The sequence below is a fragment of the Ctenopharyngodon idella genome, chromosome 7 (assembly GCF_019924925.1).
Source record: "Ctenopharyngodon idella isolate HZGC_01 chromosome 7, HZGC01, whole genome shotgun sequence".
In the NCBI taxonomy this organism is placed as follows: domain Eukaryota; kingdom Metazoa; phylum Chordata; class Actinopteri; order Cypriniformes; family Xenocyprididae; genus Ctenopharyngodon; species Ctenopharyngodon idella.
The window spans coordinates 11,616,701-11,638,457 of NC_067226.1; the positions used below are offsets into that span (position 1 = coordinate 11,616,701).

Consider the following 21,757-nt stretch of genomic DNA (forward strand, 5'->3'; position numbering starts at 1 on the left):
TCTTAAATTTTCAACAACACAACAAGAGACCATTATGGTATTTGATGCTTTAATTAAAGCACATATGTTTGGTTTTACAAACATAATTTATCATAATTTCTTCAAATAAACACTCTCACATAAAAATAAAACCAAAAGAAAACCATAAAGTATAGACAGAAAATGCTAAATAAAACAAGGTGAGCCATTTACAGAGAATTTGTACCACTGATCTCTGAAAGCTCATTTTTTCTGCAGGTTCTCCAAGTAGCCGATGAATCTCTTAAGGTTGATCCTTATGTTGTCCAGAACACACAGCTGATCAGGGCTGTATTTTCCTTTGCCTTCTTTTCGCAGCTGTGAGGGAACAAAAGGCCAAACTGTGAAAAGCCTGCCATCTATAGGCCTAAGAACATACTAGAATAAAGAGATCCAGCAATGGCTATGCTGCGAATGGCCAGACTGTGAATTGATAAAAGCAGCTGAAAAAGTACTTTACAGTTTTATAGTGGAAAGCCAACCCTTTTAAGATCAGCCAACCAAGACAGATCCGTTCAGTTGGATTTCAGTACTTCTTTTCTGTGGACAGTCTTTGTGAGGCTGAGATGGTGCTTATGCAACAGATATCAGAATATCAGAACAGACAACTAAAATGTTGTTCTTGAACCTTAAATGATTAGTTCACTTAAAAATTTAAATTTGCTGGTAATTTCCTCACCCCCATGTCGATGTTTGTCTTTCTTTCTTTAGTCATAAAGAAATAAAGGCTTTTGAGGAAAACATTCCAGGATTTTTATCCATATAGTGGACTTCACTGGGGTACAACAGTTTGAAGGTCCAAATTGCAGTTTCAGTGCAGAATAAGGAATAAGGGTCATGTAGCAAAACGATCAGTCATTTTCTAAAAAAAAAAAAAAGTATATACTTTTGTATATACCACATCTTTAACTAGCTCTACGATGCACCACACATTACGTAATCACATTGGAAAGGTCACGCGTGATGTAGGCGGAAGTACCACGGTATGGCGAAAAACTACATCTCATTTTCTCCTCCAACTTCAAAATCATCCTACATCATTGTTTTACCTTTTTTTTTAAAGGGCGTTTGAGTTAGTCTTTGCACATTCACTTTGTAAACACTTGCTCGGTACTTCCGCCTATGTCACGCGTGACCTTTCCAATGTGATTATGTAATGCACGGCGCATCGCAGAGCAGTGCAAGATGAGCATTTGGGGTTAAAAAGTAGAAAATGACCAATTGTTTCGCTAGAGAAAACCCTTATTCCTTGGCTGGGATCGTGTAAAGCCCTTTGAAGCTGCATTTAAACTGTAATTTGGACCTTCAACCCGTTGTACCCCGGTGAAGTCCACTAAGTAAACTAAGAAGTAAACTTATCCTTTAGTATTAGTTTCTGAAGTAAACAAATCCTTTAAGCTCAAGCCTGCGAACATGAATGCGTTTGTATCTTTTAGGTAATATTTTTTGTTGGCTTTAAACAAACCTTGGCCCTAAACCCCGGCTGAAGGGCTTTGAGGGACGAAAGCAGGTTAATATTTTTTCCAGCTTTCTCTGCTTCGTCGCCATCAGCAAACACATCGAAAAGGGCATCCAGCGCTTCACCACACACCACCAGGTTTGTGTCCTTCGTTGCGACATTCAGTAATGCATTTCCAATCAGCTGCAAAAAAAGATAAGGCTGGCTGTACAACTGACCAAAGCTATGCAATGACAAATATACTGCAAAAACTTCAGTGATTAACTTAATAAAAGACAGGCAAACAGGCATATTTTATCATACAATTCATTTATAAATCAAAATATTTATGTCCTAAAATACTGTAGAATGTGATAAATGTAGCCATCTGTAATTTAGTCAAATAAGACTGCATTTCATTGTATTTATTCTAAGAAAAATCTAATTCTAAAAAAAAAAAAAAAAATGGTCTAATAATTAAAATGTTATAAAATGAACAACAAATAAATGTTTTAATCATTCTTTTTAACCTAAAAAGGGGTAATAATTTCTTAATGTTATAATTTTTGTGGGCATAATAAAGGCAATATAGACTACAAACATGACTAATGTTATTCTAATAATTCTACCACAATCAGTATTACCTGTAGAGTGTCTTCTGTGTTTTTCTCTTTGGCAAGAGAACTTCCTGTGATACCGAGAATGGCCAGAGCGTTAACTCTCACACTGACCAGCTCACAGCTGGTGGCAGCCTCACAAAAACTCATTAGCTGGTGTGGAGACATACACTGCAGGATACAGCACATTTAAAACACAGAGTTAAAAAAAAATACCAGGTAAAGCTTTAAAATAATGTTCCACTAAAGCTTAAAAATGATGAATGTGGTTATCACCTGAGGGATGTTTTTGGTAGCCATGATCTGTAGAAGAGAGCGAAGAGCACTGGTCACAGCCTCCAGGAACTCCTCATCCTTTAATACGTCTAGAAATTAATTCAGAATTGTAAAATCAATCAGGTCAATACTGAGATCACGATTACTTAACACCATTACATACTGACTTTGGAAACAAATAAATAAGATCAACTATGTAACTATGTTGCTCTTTCACAGTGCAGTACAAAACATTTATTCTAACTTATTTTGATATAATTTATTTGTATTTATTAACTTTACATATTGAAGTAATGTGTGACAAAAATATGCAGCTGTAAAAGGAGGTGTGCTGGATTTATAATAAGACAAAGTGGAAGTATCACTGCAAAAAAGGAATGTGGCACAATAAGCATTATAACTATTATTTTTGATTATCCAAAATTGTAATTGAAAATAAAATTTGATTAATCTCCCAGCAATTAATCACCTGCTGAGCTAAAGACCAATGAGGAAAGGTGCAGAGCTACGGCCTGAAGCCCTGAAGCACCACCGAGAGACTCTGTATCCATAGAGGAAAGGATATTATGGAGACACGTCAGTGCCCGACACTGCACCCGGTGCATCCTAGAAGAAACAAAAGCTCAAGAGTATAAGTTCTGGGTTTCCATAGCTTTGCATCACACTACAACCATCATGTACGTTTTTTTTTTTTTGTTTTTTTTTACTTTTTCAAAAGGCATTTCCAGAAAGGGTTCTTGCTACAAAGCTCAAGGGCCGCGGCACTGGGGAACTCTGCCTTCTTTAAGACCTGAAAGCAATCAGACAATGAAGTGAATACAGTACACACAGCTATGACACAGGAACAGTATGTTATACAAATAATACCAGAGTATGTATTGAGCATATTATACAAATAATGCTGAGTGCCTTTGACAGTTCTTTGAGTATTTCAAGGGGTCATATCATTTTTTTATGAATTTTTTTAATCAAGCGAGAGGTCCACTTATAAAGTTACATTAGTAAAGCTTATTCACCAAGAGCAGTCATAGTTTTATATGTCAAATTTTCATCTTTCACCATTAGAATTAAATATGCTGTTTTTTCTAATTTCTATTTTATAGATACCACTATTATTTATTGCAATTTCATGGTACTCTAGATAATCCACTTTCATCATCATCATCATCTATTAAAACTGTCATTATATAAACTAGTGTGCTTTCCATTGGTAAGATCATGCTTTCCAAAAAATAAATATAAAATAATGTAAAAAACTATATATAGTACAAATTAAACTGCAGTACATTTCAAAAGTTTGGGGTCTGTAAGATTTTTTGGTCTCATTTTATATTAGGTGTCCTTAACTATGTACTTGCATCAAAAAACAAGTACAATGTTCTTATTGCGTTCATGTTCAAAACACTTTTGCTGCTATTGAGGTGGGATACGTGTAAAGTTAGGGATAGGTTTGGTGGTTTGGGTTGGTTTAAGGGTGGGTTAAGGTGTGAGGGATCAGTCAACACTGTAATTATAGATGTAATTACAGAAATTAATTACAGCTGTAATTGCATGCAGGTATTTTTTAAAATACAAGTACAATGTAAAAACATGTATGTACACAATAAGTGCATTGTATTAAATGATTAATTTAAATGTTAGTATATAGTAGATAAAGACACCTAATATAAAGTGTTCAATGTTTTTTAATGAAAGAAGTCTCTGATATAGCTCACTAGGGCTGCATTTAATTGATCAAATATACACCAAAATATTATTAGAATTATACATATTTTAACATGTAATTTATTTATTCCTGTGATGGCAAAGATACATTTTCAGCAGCTGTGTGGAAACCGTGATCAATTTTTCAGTATTATTTGATGAAAAGAAGGTTCAAAGAACACTTTTTATTTGAAATAGAAATATTTTGTAACATGAAAACCCTTCATAAGGTCTAAACGGTGTCTTCATTTCACTATTAAGCCAAAATATGCCCATAGTGCTCCCAATTTAGCTTGTTTTACAAATATCCCAAAGTAGCCTGGAATACAGCATGTGAGGTTTGTGTCCTCCCCACTGGACCAGAAGAGTCTGTAACATCAGAGTTACACAAAAAAGACCATGTCATTGTATGTTTTGCAGACTGTGTAATAATGTGTTACCTGTTGAGGTATGCTGTGGTTGAGCAGGATCGTGTGAAGTTCAGCAGACAGACAAAGAGGAGAGAACAGGCTGGAATTAGTGTCTGACATCCCATCAGCACACATCTCGCTCTCATCACTGCTGGACATCTCCTCCCACTCATCATCTGAGGGCTCTACATACATACACACACACAGTCAATATCCTGTCACATTATCCTCTGCCTCGTCTTCCATGACACAAACACAGATATCATTCCTCTAATTTAACACATTAGCACATAAAATCCTGTGCAAGATTTATAATATTCAAGTCTTCCCTCAAGCACCTGCTCGCCTATAAACACGCATACACTCACCATCGGAGCAGCACATGTTGACGATGATTTCCAGGGATGTCTGCTGTGCTGAGAGCAGTGCTTTGGCCTCTCGCAACTCCAGTCTGTCTCTCTAAAAACCACCACATACACGCACAACAAAACCACAAAAGTAAATGTTGGGGTCATCTATACACATTTAGTGAGGGTTAAACTGATATAGGATAGTTTAACTGATAATACTAATAACTGACTTGATAAAGCTGAAATGGAAAATGAAAGAATTAAGAGCATTCATGGCAACGTGGAAAGGACAGATACAGTAAACATGCTTTGCTTTGGTTCCAGATGTAAACTAGGCCGCAAATGAGGATCTGGATAAAATCTCACCCTGAACTTTCAAAGAGGACAACATTCTAGACACCCTATGGGAAGGTTAGACTCGCCAGTTCAGAGAGGTTACAGTAGCCCTGCACACTCATATGTAAGTGAGGACAGTCACTCTGTGTTTAGAGAGAGCGAGAACCATCTTGCTCTGAGGGACAGATGTGCCATCACTTGGGTTGACATGGTTTGAAGGGGAAAGAGAGAGCACGGGAAGAGTGCAGAAGGTATTCCCGCCCTCACACTGTCCATATTTGAGTCATGTGACACATTCAGCCAGTCAGTGAGACATAGTCCTCATGTTGAGGAATATAGTGAAGATATACTTTAAGAGTCTGCCCGTGACCTCCCTGTGCACTCTAACCTATCATAATATAAGAGGCTCATTTTTTTGTAGTTAATTTTTTTAGATAATTGACCAAAAAAAATTAACATTCTTATCCTTTTTTTCTTTTCTTTTTCCATTTAAAACAACAAAAGACAGCAGCTTTAAACTTACAGGCAACAGATCTGAAATGTCACTTTTTGTTTTTGACATTTGTCCATTGGGCTTTCTTCCATTCATCTTCTCTTCTCTCACATCCTCCTCCATTTCTGCAGGCCGTTCGTCTGTATGATCTGACTCTGTGGCAGAGGTTGTCTCTTTAGACAGACGGGCAGATTCAGCATGCCACAGCTCTGGGATTAGCGCTCCAGCGTCCAAAATGAGGCTTTGTGAGAGAGTGGCGGCCAGTGCGGTCAGTGTCTGAGACTGCTGAGCTGAAGACAGACTGCTTTTTAGATTCCATAAAGAGCCTGAAGAACAGAGGAAGTACAAACAACTATTAACCATATAATTAACTATTAACCATTAGCTTTATTTCAACTATACATCAAGTCTCCACAACCCCTTCAGAAAGCAGTGTTTCGGTCTTAATTATACATTTTCTCACCAGCACTATATCAACTCTTTATCAAGACAAGAATCAATTAGTTAACATTATTTCATGCATTAGGTAACATTATTTCATGCATTACGTATCATGAACTAACAATAAATGCAATTTTTACAGTACTTATATATATATATACAATATATATATTAGGGCAGTGGCGCCTGCAGCTGTACGGCTGTACGCACTGTGCGCACAATGAGAGGGCGCTAATTAATGCCGTTTTTATTTTATTTTTTTACATAATTTTTTAATTGTTTATTAATCTATCTGTATACTCTCACAACATATTGAGAAAGCATGAGAGAATGAGAATAAATAAAGGTGTGCGTTTTAGTGTTTTAAAGTGTGTATGTACTTGAATAGTAGGGGATGGGTGAAAAGAAATCTATTGGCTTTAGTTTTGTTTAATTGGCGCTTTTTCCACACACAACAAATTACAATTCAGATAGTTATTGTTTACAGCAAGGTTCAAAATGAGCAAACGTTCTCTAAAACAGCTAAACTTAATTGAGACATTTGCCAAAAGGCCTAAACCTAATGAGGCAAATATTGCTCCTCCGCCCGGGGTGGAGACCGCAGTCTCATCGGCACCTGAGTCCGGACAACTCCAAGCCCAACCCCAGTCTCTTTCATCGGATGATGCAGATCCAGCTGCCAGCTGCTCAGCCTCCTCACATGGAACCGCTACCCTCCAACAGCAACCTTCAGTTATTCCTCCCAGCTCACAGGTACCTGCTGCTAGCTGCCCGGTTACAATAACTGACATAGCAGATATTGGAACATTTAAAGTGGATGAGCTTTAAATGGCCACTGGTTCCGTTAAACTCAGTGCACTGCAGAATAGATTCAGACCACCCAGAGACTGGGTTGCTCCATCAAGATCCATTTTTGGGAAACAAAGAAAAATCCCTGATGAGTTTTTCAACGAGACTTTATATCCAACATTGAGGTACAGCATATCACAGGATGGCCTGTTCTGTGTGGCCTGCATACTTTTCTCCTCTGGCGAGATGACTCTCAGGACAAAGCCATTCAGTGACTGGAGTAACGTAAAAAAAAAAAATCGTCACGAAGCATCTATCCACTCAAGCACATCAGATCGCTCAGTTACGTGCAGCAGATTTTCTACATGTCTGTACAGGAAAGAAGCAGTCAATTTGTACAGCTTTAGATCGTTCCAACCCAGAGACACAACAGAACGCAACAAATATGGTGTCAAAGCAATAATTGATTTAATTGCTGCTTGCGGACAGCAAAATGTACCTCTTAGAGGTCATACAGACGAACGCAGCAATTTCCATGCGTTTCTTAACTTTCGTGCAGATGGTGATGCAACCTTAGAACAGTATTTGCAGCTTGCACCTTCAAACGCAAATTACTGTGGGCATCAAATACAAAACGAAATAATTGAGTTGTGTGGGAAACAGATTCAGAACACAATTCTTGAGAAATGCAAATGAGCCCAGTGGTTCTCTCTGCTGTCGGATGAAACAGCTGTTCAGAACAAATCTCGTTACTAGTCCGCTACGTGGATCGTGACTCTGGCAACTTTTCCATTCGAGAGGACTTTTTGTGCTTTGTTTTCACTGCTGATACTGCTGGCGAGACGCTAACAAAAACATTGCTGGAAAAGCTAGAAGAATTTAAATTACAACCTAGCAATATGGTGGGACAGGGGTATGATGGGGCTGGGAACATAGGAGGCAAGGTGCGAGGTGTTCAAGCCCGCATTAAATAGCTGTATCCGGCTGCCACCTATGTGCATTGCAGAAACCATGCACTTAATTTAGCAATAGTGCACTCAACACGCAACCTTTTGGTTCGAAATGCCTTGAATGCTGTACAAGACATTGTGTCTTTCATAACAGCTTCACCAAAACGTATGCAAACCTTTTAAGGTGAAAGCAGCATGAATCAGCGTTGCCAGTGCGTTGGTGATGCTGCTTCAAAATAAAAGGGAGGATGTGACGTTCGGAAAGATGTGGGATCAAAGTTGTGAGTTGGCTGCCAAACTTCATATCAATCCCTCGGTCCCTCGCATAGTAACAATGCAGACAAAGCAGTCAAACACACCAGCAACAACGCCAGATGAATATTGGTGATGGAATCTGTTTCATCCCTTCATAGATCACCTCGCATCTGAAGTGAAAGACCGAGTTTGCCTGGCACTCCCACGACTGAAAGGCCAGTATTTGCTGCTGGAAAAACTGTCAGAATTGTCAGACACAGTGTAACAGGAGATAAAAAATGAGTACGGGGCACTGATGCCCAATCTAGGTGCTAGTTCTGTGCGTACCTTGACATAAAATCCTGTAGGCGCCCCTGTATTAGGGGTGTAATGGTACATGTATTCGTCCCGAACCGTCACAGTACGGACGTCACGGTTCGGTTCATGCAGTATGACGACGAATACAGGCGATCCACACTCCAATACAGAAGGGGGCGCGCTTTTTAGCCTAACCTATTTTTTAACAAGAATTAACCACCAATAATCGCAATAAGCTCTGTGTTTTTGTTACTTTTGATAAGAAACAAAGTGCCATCTTTCAAACTCTGTCCATTTTATCACGAAATTCAAACATTAAATGCCGTTTTGACGCTTTTTGATGTGACATGACAAACAGCAGCGCAGAGCGCTCATCCCTTCCTCTTCACTACTACAGAATGAACATGAATGAACATGAAGGTATGTTGAAAGATACAGTCCAACGACTGCGGAAAGATGTCAGTAAAACAATTTGTAAACAATGTCAGATAGTAAGCTATTACATTTATCTCAGAAAAGCCATTCAGTGTCCACAGCTTGTTAGTTCGCTAGAGAAATGAAATGTTTCGCTAAATACATGCACTATATTAACCTATATATTAATTATATTTTACTTAACCTGTTAGTTAATGTAAGGCCTAAATAAATCCGTCATGAAAACAAGTTATGACAGCGACTGTTGAAATATAATCATTAACACAACGAGCCGGAGAAACATAAATTAATGCAAAAACTGCCTTGTGTGTAATTTACATCCTTACAATACATACATTTTTTTATTATTATTTGACTGTTGATGATTATGTCTAAAAGAGATAGATTTTTTTCTCCTTTTATAATTAAATTTTAATTATAATTGAATACATTTAAAGACAGAGACACAGTTGGTTCAGTAAAACATTGTTTAATAAAAAAAAAGAGAAAAAATTGTACCGAACCCGTATCAAACCGTGACTTCAAAACCGAGGTACATACCGAACTGTCATGTTTGTGTACCGTTACACCCCTAATATATATGTGTGTATATATATATATATATATATATATATATAGACACACACACACACATATATCTACACACATAAAATATTTATTACATATCCAGTGTCGTGTTGTTTTACCTGCAGCCAGTGTGCGCAGGAGAGTGTATTCCATACTGGTGTGTGTGGAAGACAGAATGTTGTCCAAGATGCCAAATACCCCTGCATTCACACTGCGCACCAGTTCTGAGTTCTCTTCTGTTACTGTGTGCAAGCAGTGGGCTACACAGAAAAAAATACATACACACAAACCACAGAAATTACCTCTAAATAGTACCCAAATAAAGGAGTGTGAGAATGAAATGGAACTGAATCTGAGGGGGATTTATATATACACATTACCGTTCAAAAGCTTAGGATCGGTAAGATTTTTAAAATGTTTTTGAAAGAGGTCTCTTATGCTCATAAAGACTACATGAATTTGATGAAAAATACAGTGAAACACTAACATTGTGAAATATTACAATTTAAAATAACCAAATATATTAAAATTTTAATTTATTCCTTTGATATCAAAGCTGTATTCAGTGTCACAAAATCCTTCAGAAATAATTCTAATATGTTGACTTGAAGAATCTTTTATTATTATTATTATCAATGTTGCAATTAGCTGTGTTGCTTAATATTTTTGTGTAAACCATGATGCAAATCTTTCAGAATTCTTTGATGTATAGAAATTTTAAAAGAACAGCATTTATTTGAAACAGATATCTTTTATATCATTATAAATGTCTTTACTGTCACTTTTAATCAATCAAAGGCATCTTTGCTGAATAAAAGTATTAAATTTCTTACAAAAAAATCTAACTTTTGAAGAGTAGTGTACAATATACATGTGTATGTTTAACTGGTGTCACCTGCTGATATTGCCAGCTCCATATTCTGAGGGTGCCTCTGTAGACAATGTAGAAGAACATCTAGAAGTGCAGACTTGTTGAACACTGACACTGCTGTGCTACTGCTCTCACTACACAGCCACAAAGAAAACAGACAGAAACACACAGATCATACAAGACTGCAACCCGGTCATCTTTTTGAACACATTTTGACTGGTTAAAACACAACTCTTCAAGCTTTATTTTTTTAAGTACATGCTAAGTAATACTCTAAATGCCATCACTTAATGTTTTGCTAAATTACTTTTCTTTTTAACGTGATTAACGATCAATCTAGGCCCTGTTTACACCTGATTTTAAGATGTGTTTTAGTTGATCGGATCACAAGTCGACAATGCTAAATACATGTGTATAAACGGGGTCTAAAACATTTTGAGCTTATTTCGTCCATTAGATCGAAAGATCTGAAAAAAGCCCATATATATTTGGATTAAAACCCCAGTATTAAACGGGAATGTGTCTCCCTCATCTACTTGTGATCCGATCGACCAAAACGGCAAAATCTTAAAACCAGGTTAAAACGGGGCCCTAGGGACAATATAAAGCATGATGATGCACTGTCAAGTGGTCACAGGAAACACTTAAGACACTCAAGGGCATTTGTAAGACATTTGTTAATACACTTGTTAGGTGTAAACGTCAGTTTGTTTGAGCTCTGTCTTACCAGAGATTCCAAAGTAAATTTACTGCCTCATTGGCAACGTCTTCCACCTTGTGTTTCTGTCCTTTCATAGCAGGAGAGGTCAGGTCAAAGCCAGCACAGCACTGTTCTCCACAAACACACAACAGAGTTTATGAACAAGAGTTTTTTCTCCTCACTAGGGATGGGTGATATGACAAAAATATCTCAATTTTTTCTCAGCCAAGATGACGATCCACGATCTTATCACAATTCTTTTTCATGTTGGTTTAAATGGGGGGTATCACACACAGTTTCTGCCAATCTCATGTTAATCTTGAGTACATAGAGAGTAACAACACATCCTTCAAATCTCCAAAAAGTCTTTAGTTTTATCATATTCATAAAAGATAGATACGCTGTACCGAGTCTTTCCGGAAAAAAGCTGAGCTCCTGGAGGCGTGTCTACCGTCAGCGCCGTGGCCGGAGCTAAAGAGTCACGAGCGCGCGCAGCTTTTGCGTAGAGATCGTCTGCAAGCTGTGACATCATTATTAATAAAAAGGGAACAAAAACATTCGTGTTGTTTAAATTTTATGTGCGCCGATTGCCAACAAAACACAGACATCTGATGGAGTTTTACTCACCACCCGCGATCTGCAAATCCAGTGCCGAACTGGGACTTGTTTACAAAACATTCATCACCGAAAACCCGGGAACAAGCAAACGTACGTGCACAACTCCATGGCTGCCCCGGAAAAACAAACTTCATCCACTGTTCCCTTAACGCTGGGTTCTTTGGGAAGCTGAAAAAGGTAATCTTTCCCTCACAACCAAAAACACACTCCTTCGGTGACGGGAGCTGCGTCTCATTTCGGAGGCTGCGTCCTTCGGAAGTCGCATTTGAAGGATCTTCAAGGATGTCATATTTAAGAAAAGTAACCGTAATAAAATTGACTGATATTCATTGTGAGGTGTTGCATTCTTACTTTGCAATCTAACGGTTATTTTTCTTAAATGAGACTGCCTCAATGATGTATGCACCCTTCAAAGGGTACAGTGCCTGAATTAGGACACAGCCATTGTTGAAAAAATCTCTCGGCTTCTGTAACCCGAACAAAGCGCGTTGATGGGCGTACTCTTGCTCTTGCTCTGGGTGATGTGTGTGAGCACGCTTATCAGGGAGAAGTGCCTATACAAGGAATTCCACCCTTTATGACGTGTTACAGGCCATACTCGAAAAAAAATTGGCGAAACATGTCCACAACCTGAAGTAGTATATTTGGCACAGAAATACTCCATCATACGTCCAACTCGGTTTTTAAAACTTTGGCCATGTTTAGCATGAGAATGCAACTCTTTAACAGTGTAAATAATTTAGAATGCATGAAATAGCATTACACCCCCCTTTAAGACTATTTTGGAAGTTACTGGCCAGTATAACCTAAATAATTTCCCTATTTAATTTTTTGTTCAATATTAACAAAATTTAAATAAGTCAATACATCATCAATTCTTCTTCCAAAACGTTTTTTATGTCTTACCCTCATTCACTATGGTGGTAACATGTATGGTGTGGGAGTGGCATAGGTTTGGGGTCACAGGGCGACAGAGCTCGCAATAAAACGAGAATCAACATTGGCTTGGCTTTTCAGAGATTGCGAGAACTGAGGGACTTGAAATGTTGTAAAAGCGACGCAGAGATGGCGTTATTATTACTCAACAGTAAGGTATTTTATTAAACAGATGAATTGCCATACTGTATGAACTCTGTAACAGAGTTCATTGTAAAGCATTATCTATTGTGAAGGGTCATATTCATCCGCACAGTCACACAGAGCTGAATAACAACCAAAACATTGGGCCTGTTTACACCTGGTCACTTCATGCATTTCCTCTTATCAGATAGCTATCTAATCGTGAAAAGACCAGGTGTAAATGCCCTCCAAAAAGTTTTCGAGGCTGATTTAAATCCGATCACTCAAACCACTTCAGGAGGTGGTCTGAGGATGCAATGCATTCCAGATGAAACTGGACAAGTGTAAAAGCATCTGGTTGTTGAAACCACATATGTAAATGAATTAAGCAGATTGACTAAAATATGCTTAAATTTATCAATGCAATCAAGACAACACTTTTTTGTTCCACTCACTTCTATTTATATGCATGCAAATGCTGGAGACCAGAAACACAAGCTAATGCGAAGAAGTTTCACATTTCGCTGTGTTCTAAAGTTCCAGTTTGGTGAACTCTGACCTGCAAATTCATATCAATTTGTGAAATAGAGAAGGTTTGCAGCATTGCAGGAAAGTGGAGTAGCAATGTTGCATTTATGTTTTTAAAAAAGACATCACATCTGAAGACATTTTATGTGCTCAAATTCAAGTGTGCCCACCCCTATAATCATTTTTCATGTTAAAGATCATGTTAAATATTGTCATGCCAATAAAGCTATTTGATTTGATCCAGGATTCATACCTCCCTCAGGAGAGCAGAGAGAGATGTCAGCACATCCTGTCTGACCATGTCCTCACACACTTCAGGGCCTCCACAGGCACTAAGATTCCTGTAACACAGACATAGATGAAAAAGGTCATTTTTACAAAATAAATCCCTAAGCAGACGGGTCTTGTACCAAAGAGCTGTGTAATAATGATAGCAAGAATATAACTCACTACCCTGTTCATTAGAAAAATCACTGCAAAGAGTAATAATGATATTAAAACATAACTACCATTTTTCTTTTCTATGCAATAAATGCTCAAGCAGTTTTTTAAACTTCTTCATTCAGTCTATAGTTTCTATAGGGCTTTTCACACTACACTTAACCCTGGGTTATCGTCATTCTAAACCGCGCTTTTAACCCCAGGTAGAGGAACATTTCACATTTGTAATTTAAAAGCAAGGTTAGCAGTACTTTTTATCTGGGGTTATGAAACCCCGCTCATGAGAAGGGTAAGCAATGCTTTTACGGTTTTAACCCTACATTGCAGTGGTAAATTCATACTGTACATTCCTAAAACCTGGGTTAATGTTCTTAATTGCATATTTGCAGTGTCAGTGTGTTAAAAATCGTGCAGTGTATCCCGGCTTTAGTCTGCATCAGGGCAGTAACTAGTTGGCATGTCTGTTCTTCCTATGTCAGGAGTGTCCAATCCTACTCCTGGAGGGCCACTGTCCAGCAGAGTTTAGCTCCAACCCCAATTAAACACACCTGAACCAGCTAATTAAGGTTTTTAGGCATACAGGAAACTTTCAGGCAGATGTGTTGTGGCAAGTTGGAGCTAAACTCTGCAGGACAGTGGCCCTCCAGGACCGAGTTTGGACACCCCTGTCCTATGTGGAGTAGCGTATCAAATTAATACAAGTATAAATCTTTTAGAATAGCCTTTTATAGTTCTTTTTTGTTTGTTTTATGTTTTAGAATAGACATGACTTTCTTTTTCTCACTGGAATTCCTCCACAACTTGTAATATTTTAAAACAACATTCAGAGGCAATAAATACTACATTAAGGCAATTCTACGATAGCATTCAATGCGTGTGTCATGTATTCTTAAAGCCTGCCACCCTCAGGCTGAATAACGCAACCTCTGCCAAAAGCGTTCAACCTCTGTCCTGTGTTCAGCAATTACAATATAAAGCTTACAACAATTTTTTTTTTTTTTTTTTTTTTAAGAAACTGGCGCTAACCCAGAATCTGCCCTACCTAAATTTACGGTCAGGAGCTGCTACTGATTGTAGTACAGCTCAGGTTTAGTATGTCAGTGTCACCTGAGAAAGAGAAAGACAAAGAGGGAGAATGTATGTATGTGTGTGTGTGTGTGTGTGTGTGTGTGTGTGTGTGTGTGTGTGTGTGTGTGTGTGTGTGCATGCAAGTTTTTCTATCCCGGTGGGAACTTCAGCCTGAATGCACACAGACTCATGGGGACTTGTGTCACCTTGGGGACCTGAATTGAGGTCCACAAGGGGAAACAAGCTTATAAATCATACAGAATGAGTTTTTTAGATTTAGGGGTTGGGTTGTAAGGGTTGTTGGTGTAAGGTGATAGAACATACAGTTTGTACAGTATAAAAACTGTCCCCACAAAAAGAGTAAACTAGACGCGCGCACGCTTGTGTGTGTGTGTTTGTGACATATCAGGACACAAATTTGTATAATGACATGGGTATGACATAGATATTACAAGGAGAGGGTTACTTATGAGAACATTACCCTATGTACTCGTTTTTCCATAGGCTTATAAATCATAGAGAATGAGTTTTTTTTTTTTTCTGAGAAAGTAAAAAAGTGCACAGTTTCCTGTGATGGGTAGGTTTGGGGTAGGGGTAGCGTAGGGTGAGAGAAAATACGGATTGTACAGTATGAAAACCATTACACCTATGGAATGTCCCCACAATTCACAAAAACAAACGTGTGTGTGTGTATGAGTACCTGAGTGCTCCAGCAGCAGTCTCTCTGACCGGCAGGCTGCGATCCAGCAGTAAAGGTCCGATTTTCCTGACTGCATCTCTCTGGAGGAAACCTGGGATCGTCTGACTCTGCTGTACAACACGAGAGATACTGGCACAGGCGTATTCGCGCACATCTGCTGATGGACTCTGTAACTATACAGAGAGAGAAAGAAGGGATGGTCACAAACGAATAGAGATATTATTCTAAACCCACCTATGTAAGTTAAGAAAGACTGGCTGGTTCAGTTGAAAAGCCGAACCCCACTTGCTTGACAGCTGCATCAGTCAGTTCAGCCGTAAAGGTTTGCTGACTCGCTTCATCTATTCAACATGCCAACATCCCATCAGTGAAAGAGCTGACACAGTCATTACATACTCCATTTTAATCTGACACGCCAATACTGTTTTTATCTCAGTATTTTTAGATATTCGGATTCCTAAACATAATTTACTTAAAGTCTGTAGAGTTGTCATTGTACCGGCAGCTTACTTTATCGAGTAGCTCCGCTGCCGGACAGTCTTCATCTTCTGATTCTTCAACAGCCTGTTTAACAGGAGTCGCTGCAAGACCATCAGGGGAAAACGGTGGTCGTTTGAATTTGGTGTTCTTAGTCTTTCCCATGCTTTAAATGTGTTTGAACTACACTTGAAGTGTAAAATCAATTCCGATCTGTTTTAAAACTCACAATCTCACAACACGAGCGACCATGTGGACATTACCACTGCCGTAAAGGGTAAGTAAAGTCGTAAGTAAAGTGTCGGAAAGCAAGCGGTGCTTACTGCAGAACCAAATGACGTCCAACTCCACCTCTCTGGACGTGATGGGTTGAGCCAAAGCTCTGGCTCTGCAGTGAGCAACTTCTCTCGAAAAGACGGACGCGCCACCCTGTGGGTCAAAAACGCACTGCTTCTTTTACTTCTTGTTTTACAGCGTTTGGCATCCAGCTTATTGGTGCATTACAGACACATTCTGCTCCGGAGTGTGTATCAGGTTTACAATCTGATTCTGATTCTTTTTTTTTTTTTTTTTTTTTTTTTTAATGCTGATTCTGATTCTGATTCTACTATATTATTCTACTATATTTACTTATACAAACTAACTAGCTCTGTTCTGCTATCTGCTACTAATAAAAACGCACTGCAGTTGAAAGCAGGTCTGATAGAAATCTTATTACTCGGCAAGGGAGATATTGGATGTCAAATGGTCAGTATCCAGTCATCTGTTTTCTCTATCCCAAGTTCCAGCAGAGAATAATACATAAATCAAAACCAAGCACATTTGATCTAGTTACAGACAAACTCCTTCAGGAGAACCCATGTCTAATCTTTAACAGTATTAAGAGTGAATCTTCCCATATGGTATTTGGGATCTGTCTGTACTGTACCTCTGCATCCTCTCTTAGGAACCTGGAAATCGTTGCATTCATCTGTTTTGCTATCATTCCCTCTCATTTACTGCCTAAACAAGATCTAAAATAACATTTATTTATTCATTCATTCATTCATTCATTCATTCATTTATTCATGGAATAGGCCTACGTTTATTTTATTTTTTGTCTGTCAAAAATAATGAAATATATATATATGTACACTACATAGGGCCTATCGTTCAAAGTTTGGGCTTGGTACGATTTTTAAATTTTTAAAAAGTCTCTTATGCTCACCAAGGAAGCATTTATTTAAATGCATTTAAAAAAAAATAGTACAAACATTAATATTGTGAAATATTATTACAATTTAAAATAGCTGTTCTCTATTTTAATATGTTCTAAAATGTAATTTATTCCTGTGATGGCAAAGCTGAATCAACAGTCTTCAGTGTCACATGATCCTTTAGAAATCATTCTAATATGCTGATTTGGTGCTTAAGAAACATTTATTGTCATTATCGATGTTGAAAAAAGTTGTGCTGCTTAATATTTTGTGGAAACTGTAATACATTTTTTTCTCAGGGTTCTATAATGAATAGAAAGTTCAAAAGAACAGCATTTTTTAAAAATGTCTTTATAATTTAATGCATCCTTGCTGAATAAAGTTGTTAATTCTTTTAAAAAAAACATCATATCAAACACTTGAACAGTAGAGTATAAGAATAAGCAATCAAGAATCAGTATCAGCTTGGATAAAGAAAAATAGTAATTCCATCTACCACAAACATTTTAAAAGCACTTAACAATCCTATTTTCTTTCTTTCCTTCTCTTTCTTTCTTTCTAAATAGAGTAAGTTTTGGCTGTAGCACAGGTTTGACCTCTCCTAACCCTGTGCAGTGTGTCGAATGAGACCTAGAGACCCTGGGTCTTCCTTTCCAAACCCCCTACTGCAAGTCAGCGCGTGGCAACCCTCCCCAACAACTGTCCTGAGAGGACCCGTGATTCATCCCAAATCAGCATATTTCAAAATCACATACAGCTAGCAGATCAGAGAGGATTTCAACATTATGAGTCTGAAACACTTTATGAAAAAAAGCACAAATCCCAATGCACACACATTTCTCTCTCTCTCATTGAATGGACAGAATAATTAGAGTGAGTAAAGGTTGATTCCTGATCCAGCAGGTTTCCTCTAGCACAACGTCTGCTGTCCTTGTATCATTTCACTGATAACGGCTCCCACTGATAACGACTGAGGAGCTCATGAACTCATAAAGGCCTATACCGTACATACACATCCTGCTTTATATGTTCTAAAATGCATTTTTATTGTTTAACCAAGTCAGAGTTTTTGCATAGTACGAATCTAAAAGCACAATCAATTATCACACTCACACACACACACACACACACACACACACACACACACACACACACACACTGCAGGCCTGAACATCTTCAATATCCCCTCAAAGCACATAAGGGTGAACACAAACTTCTCCATCTCACCACTAGATGGAAGTATTGTTCTATGTAACTACGCCAGCAAACGTCCCAAATCTCTCCACAGCAATTTCACACTTTTTCAGATTATGTTTGTGTGAATAAACAGTGCAGCATTATGACGAAATACACCTGTTTGGTGAAATATACATCAGCGCCAGGGCCAAAGGAGAGATGAACCGTACTGTGAGGCTGTTGGATGGGCATTTCGAGGTGAATGATCCAAGAGCTCAATTTTTCTTAGGAGTAAAACAAATATACCACACATTCCTCTGGCAAGCACGCTCAATTATATGGTTTACCCGTTGTTCACCTAGCCTTAAAACATTAGACGTTTCAACATGAAGTTAAACTCACTCTTTAATGTAGATTTACATTGTTGCAGGTTGACTAAGACTTATTAAATCTCTTTTAATTTCAGAATATAAATGCCAAAAGACATTATAATCTTTTGCAGAGGTTTGTTTGTTGTGTTAGATGGTATCTACAGGTCCTCACCATGTGAGAACAGCAAGCACAAGACAGCAGAAGATTATTTCTGCTTTTTCTAACGGATGTTCACAATCTCACAGCAAAATTAAGAGAGGAACCCTGCAAAAAGCTCTTGACTTCGTGTGATTTCTTGTTAACTAGTCCTGGTCAAAGAGTCCATTTCAGACTACTAAATGTAGTTCAATTAAAAACCAAAAAGATTTTATTTTACCCCAAAGTTTTGTTTATTATTATTATTTATTCAAGTTTTAATTTAAATATTCATTTATCCTTAATGTTTCTGTTCCGTGTTTTGTGGATTACAAACATGGCTGCGTGTTTGTACCTCATGACAAGCTCATCAGCTTACTGCCTTTTGAGACAGTGACCTCTAGACTAGCCACATCTTCACCCACACAAGCACTATAACAGAGTCAGAACACAGAATTGGTCCCATGTTGCCTTAAAACGCTACAATAGAGCATTTCCATCCAAGGCAAGCGAGAGAATGAGAGAGGCAGAAGGAAGACTGGTGTTACGTAAAATAGGGAAAGGCGGCTCTTTAGGTCAAAATAAGTAGGAGATGTTTGTCGCTGATGTCAGGAAAACCACATAATGAAATTTAATTACAGTATATAGACATAATCTGCCCCCTGCAGCCTTCCTCTGCTGGGTTACACCGAAGAACAACAGGAACACTAACCATTTTCTTACTACGCACAAACTCATTTACTAAATGCATAAAAGAGAATTTGTGTATTTATTTTCCATGGAATAAAGAGAAGGAGAAAAAGAGGCCATATGAGCAGATGAGGTATAATTGTTATGATTTTTCGTGTGATCTTTATCCATCAGCTGTTGCCCTGAAGGCTTCAATCTGACCTCTTAAGCAAAGCAACAAAACTCACACAATCCAGCTGCAGAAACAATGAGAGAAGAATAACTACAGTACAGATCTGGACGTAGTGAATGGGTCCAAATACTTTTCTTCACCTCTCTTCGCTCTGAATAAGAACCTCAGTGTAGGAGGGAACTGTGATGTCATGTTAAAAATGTGTATCACTCATGCAAGAACAACCTGATCAGACAGGTTTAGGCCTAACTCTTGGCTTACGGAAAATGACTGCCTTGATTCATATGACTGGCTTTCCAGAGAAAACGGATGCTGCCTAAAAGAAGGCAATAAAATCTCTGCATGAGAACAACGAATAAGTTTGCCGGACTAATTGTAGAGTCGAGTATTACTAGAAGGAAACAGTATTCCCTTGATAGTATAATAATAATCTCTCAGTCTTTCAATTTGTAAAATTGTATTTTGCTTTGACGTAAAAAACTCTAGTTGATGCAGAGAGATTCTCAGTTAATTCGTATAAATTAAGTGCTTGGGGGTAAATGCATTATTATACAACTAGATTCCAGCCATTAGCAAAACATCTACCGCTGTCTGGCTTATCATGTCAGTAAAAAGGGTCCTAAAAAAGTATCTGTGCTTGTAGATCAGAGGCCTAATGCTGCACCATGAACCTCAACATGGCCATTATACATTTAAAATACATTTCAAAATGTCACTTTTATTAGTACAAAGTGATTGATGATGCACAACACTTAATTTTTAAGTAGTATCATGTAGCACCATGTAAATACCATAATATATCAAAATACCATGCTAGCATTACTGTGGTACCACAAGAACTGTTTTATGACGTTGTTTCTCTGTCTAATAGTGAACATTTTCTATTCAGTGCATGATTGAGGGGATTTCTGACTCTGGCCACATGATAGCAACACCTTTAACCAGATTAGCATTAGCCTCGTTTTTCATGGAAAGGCGATTAAAAAAGCCTAAAGTCCTAAATGTACCGAAGGTGTTGGCATTAGCACTGAGGGCAAGACCTATACATTATAGGCAGCTATACATGTAAAGTCATTTTACAAGTGGAAAGCATAATAAGCCTCCAAGGAATGGTATTGTTTACTTTCACAGTGAATTTGTATGTGTAGTATGTCTTAACCTTTTGAAATCTGTTAACTTTTTGACCCACTCAGAAGTCATTTAGAGGGTGAATAAACAATAGTTAATGGCATAAAGGTATACAAGAGCATGCAATGCAGTGTGTGTCTGTTTAAAAAAGAGAAAAGGAAGTTTGGTGGCTGTAGTAATTTTACGTTGTATGCGTCACTAAAAAGCTTGAGAAAGTCATTGAATCAAGTGAACACGGAACTCCATTCCTGGTTTGCTAATCCTGACGTCTCTTCTTATTCCAGTTTACACATTTTAGCCAGCTAAAACTAGTTCAACTGATTTTATTCAGTCACGTTTCTTCTCTATTCCTGGACATCCAAAACTTTGAACAGAATGTTCTGAACATCTTCACTACTGTGCCCACACTATAACATATTCAAAGTACAACTCGTTAATATTCGTAGATATTATATTATAGAGCATCTAAAAAAAGTATTTACATATTTCCAGCTTCAGAAACAAAACAAAACAAAAATCGTAATGATTAATTTATATGATATTTATATTATAAATATATCTGAAAAGTTACATTTTACTATTACAGTTTTTTAAATTGTCATACTCTTTGCAACTTTAATCAAAATCTGTCAGACATACATGTATAAAAGTTGCTATGACATGGAATGTCATACAAATGTGCATCTTTTTTGTGTACTACAGTATTGACTTTCCCTGGTAAACTTTTACCTACTGTTGAAATCTGTGTCTGTAAAGATCGGTGTAGATAGATAGATGGAAAGTGAGAGAGAGGTGGGGTTTTTTTTTTATATGTCATTGGACGTATTGGATGATGACAGACACAAAGTCATGTTGAAAGTAAAGACAGAAGTAATGTTGGCTTTGTACCAAATCATAGGATAAGTCAGTGAAATAATCACCAGGAAGTGCTAATCCATCTACAGTGACAACTGAACATGCTCTTGATTGGTATGATTAACTGTTTAATATCATATCAAGGGCTGTCACATAACAATATGCAAAACAGTAATGCATAACATATGAATGAAA

The 21,757-nt window shown here is 37.8% G+C and overlaps 1 protein-coding gene across 1 annotated transcript; it reads right to left on the minus strand.

Moving 5' to 3' along the window:
- Positions 1-32: 32 nt before the first annotated feature.
- Positions 33-16,133, minus strand: heatr3 (HEAT repeat containing 3). The gene is made up of 15 exons (XM_051899114.1): positions 15,872-16,133; positions 15,362-15,534; positions 13,406-13,493; positions 10,975-11,075; positions 10,272-10,381; positions 9,496-9,636; positions 5,673-5,968; positions 4,832-4,922; positions 4,494-4,648; positions 3,057-3,139; positions 2,819-2,955; positions 2,350-2,438; positions 2,101-2,244; positions 1,484-1,660; positions 33-336 (listed from the first exon to the last, which is right to left on the minus strand). Exons 1-15 carry the CDS (start codon positions 16,001-16,003, stop codon positions 223-225), a joined length of 2,031 nt encoding a protein of 676 aa, XP_051755074.1. The 5' UTR covers positions 16,004-16,133; the 3' UTR covers positions 33-222.
- Positions 16,134-21,757: the final 5,624 nt, after the last annotated feature.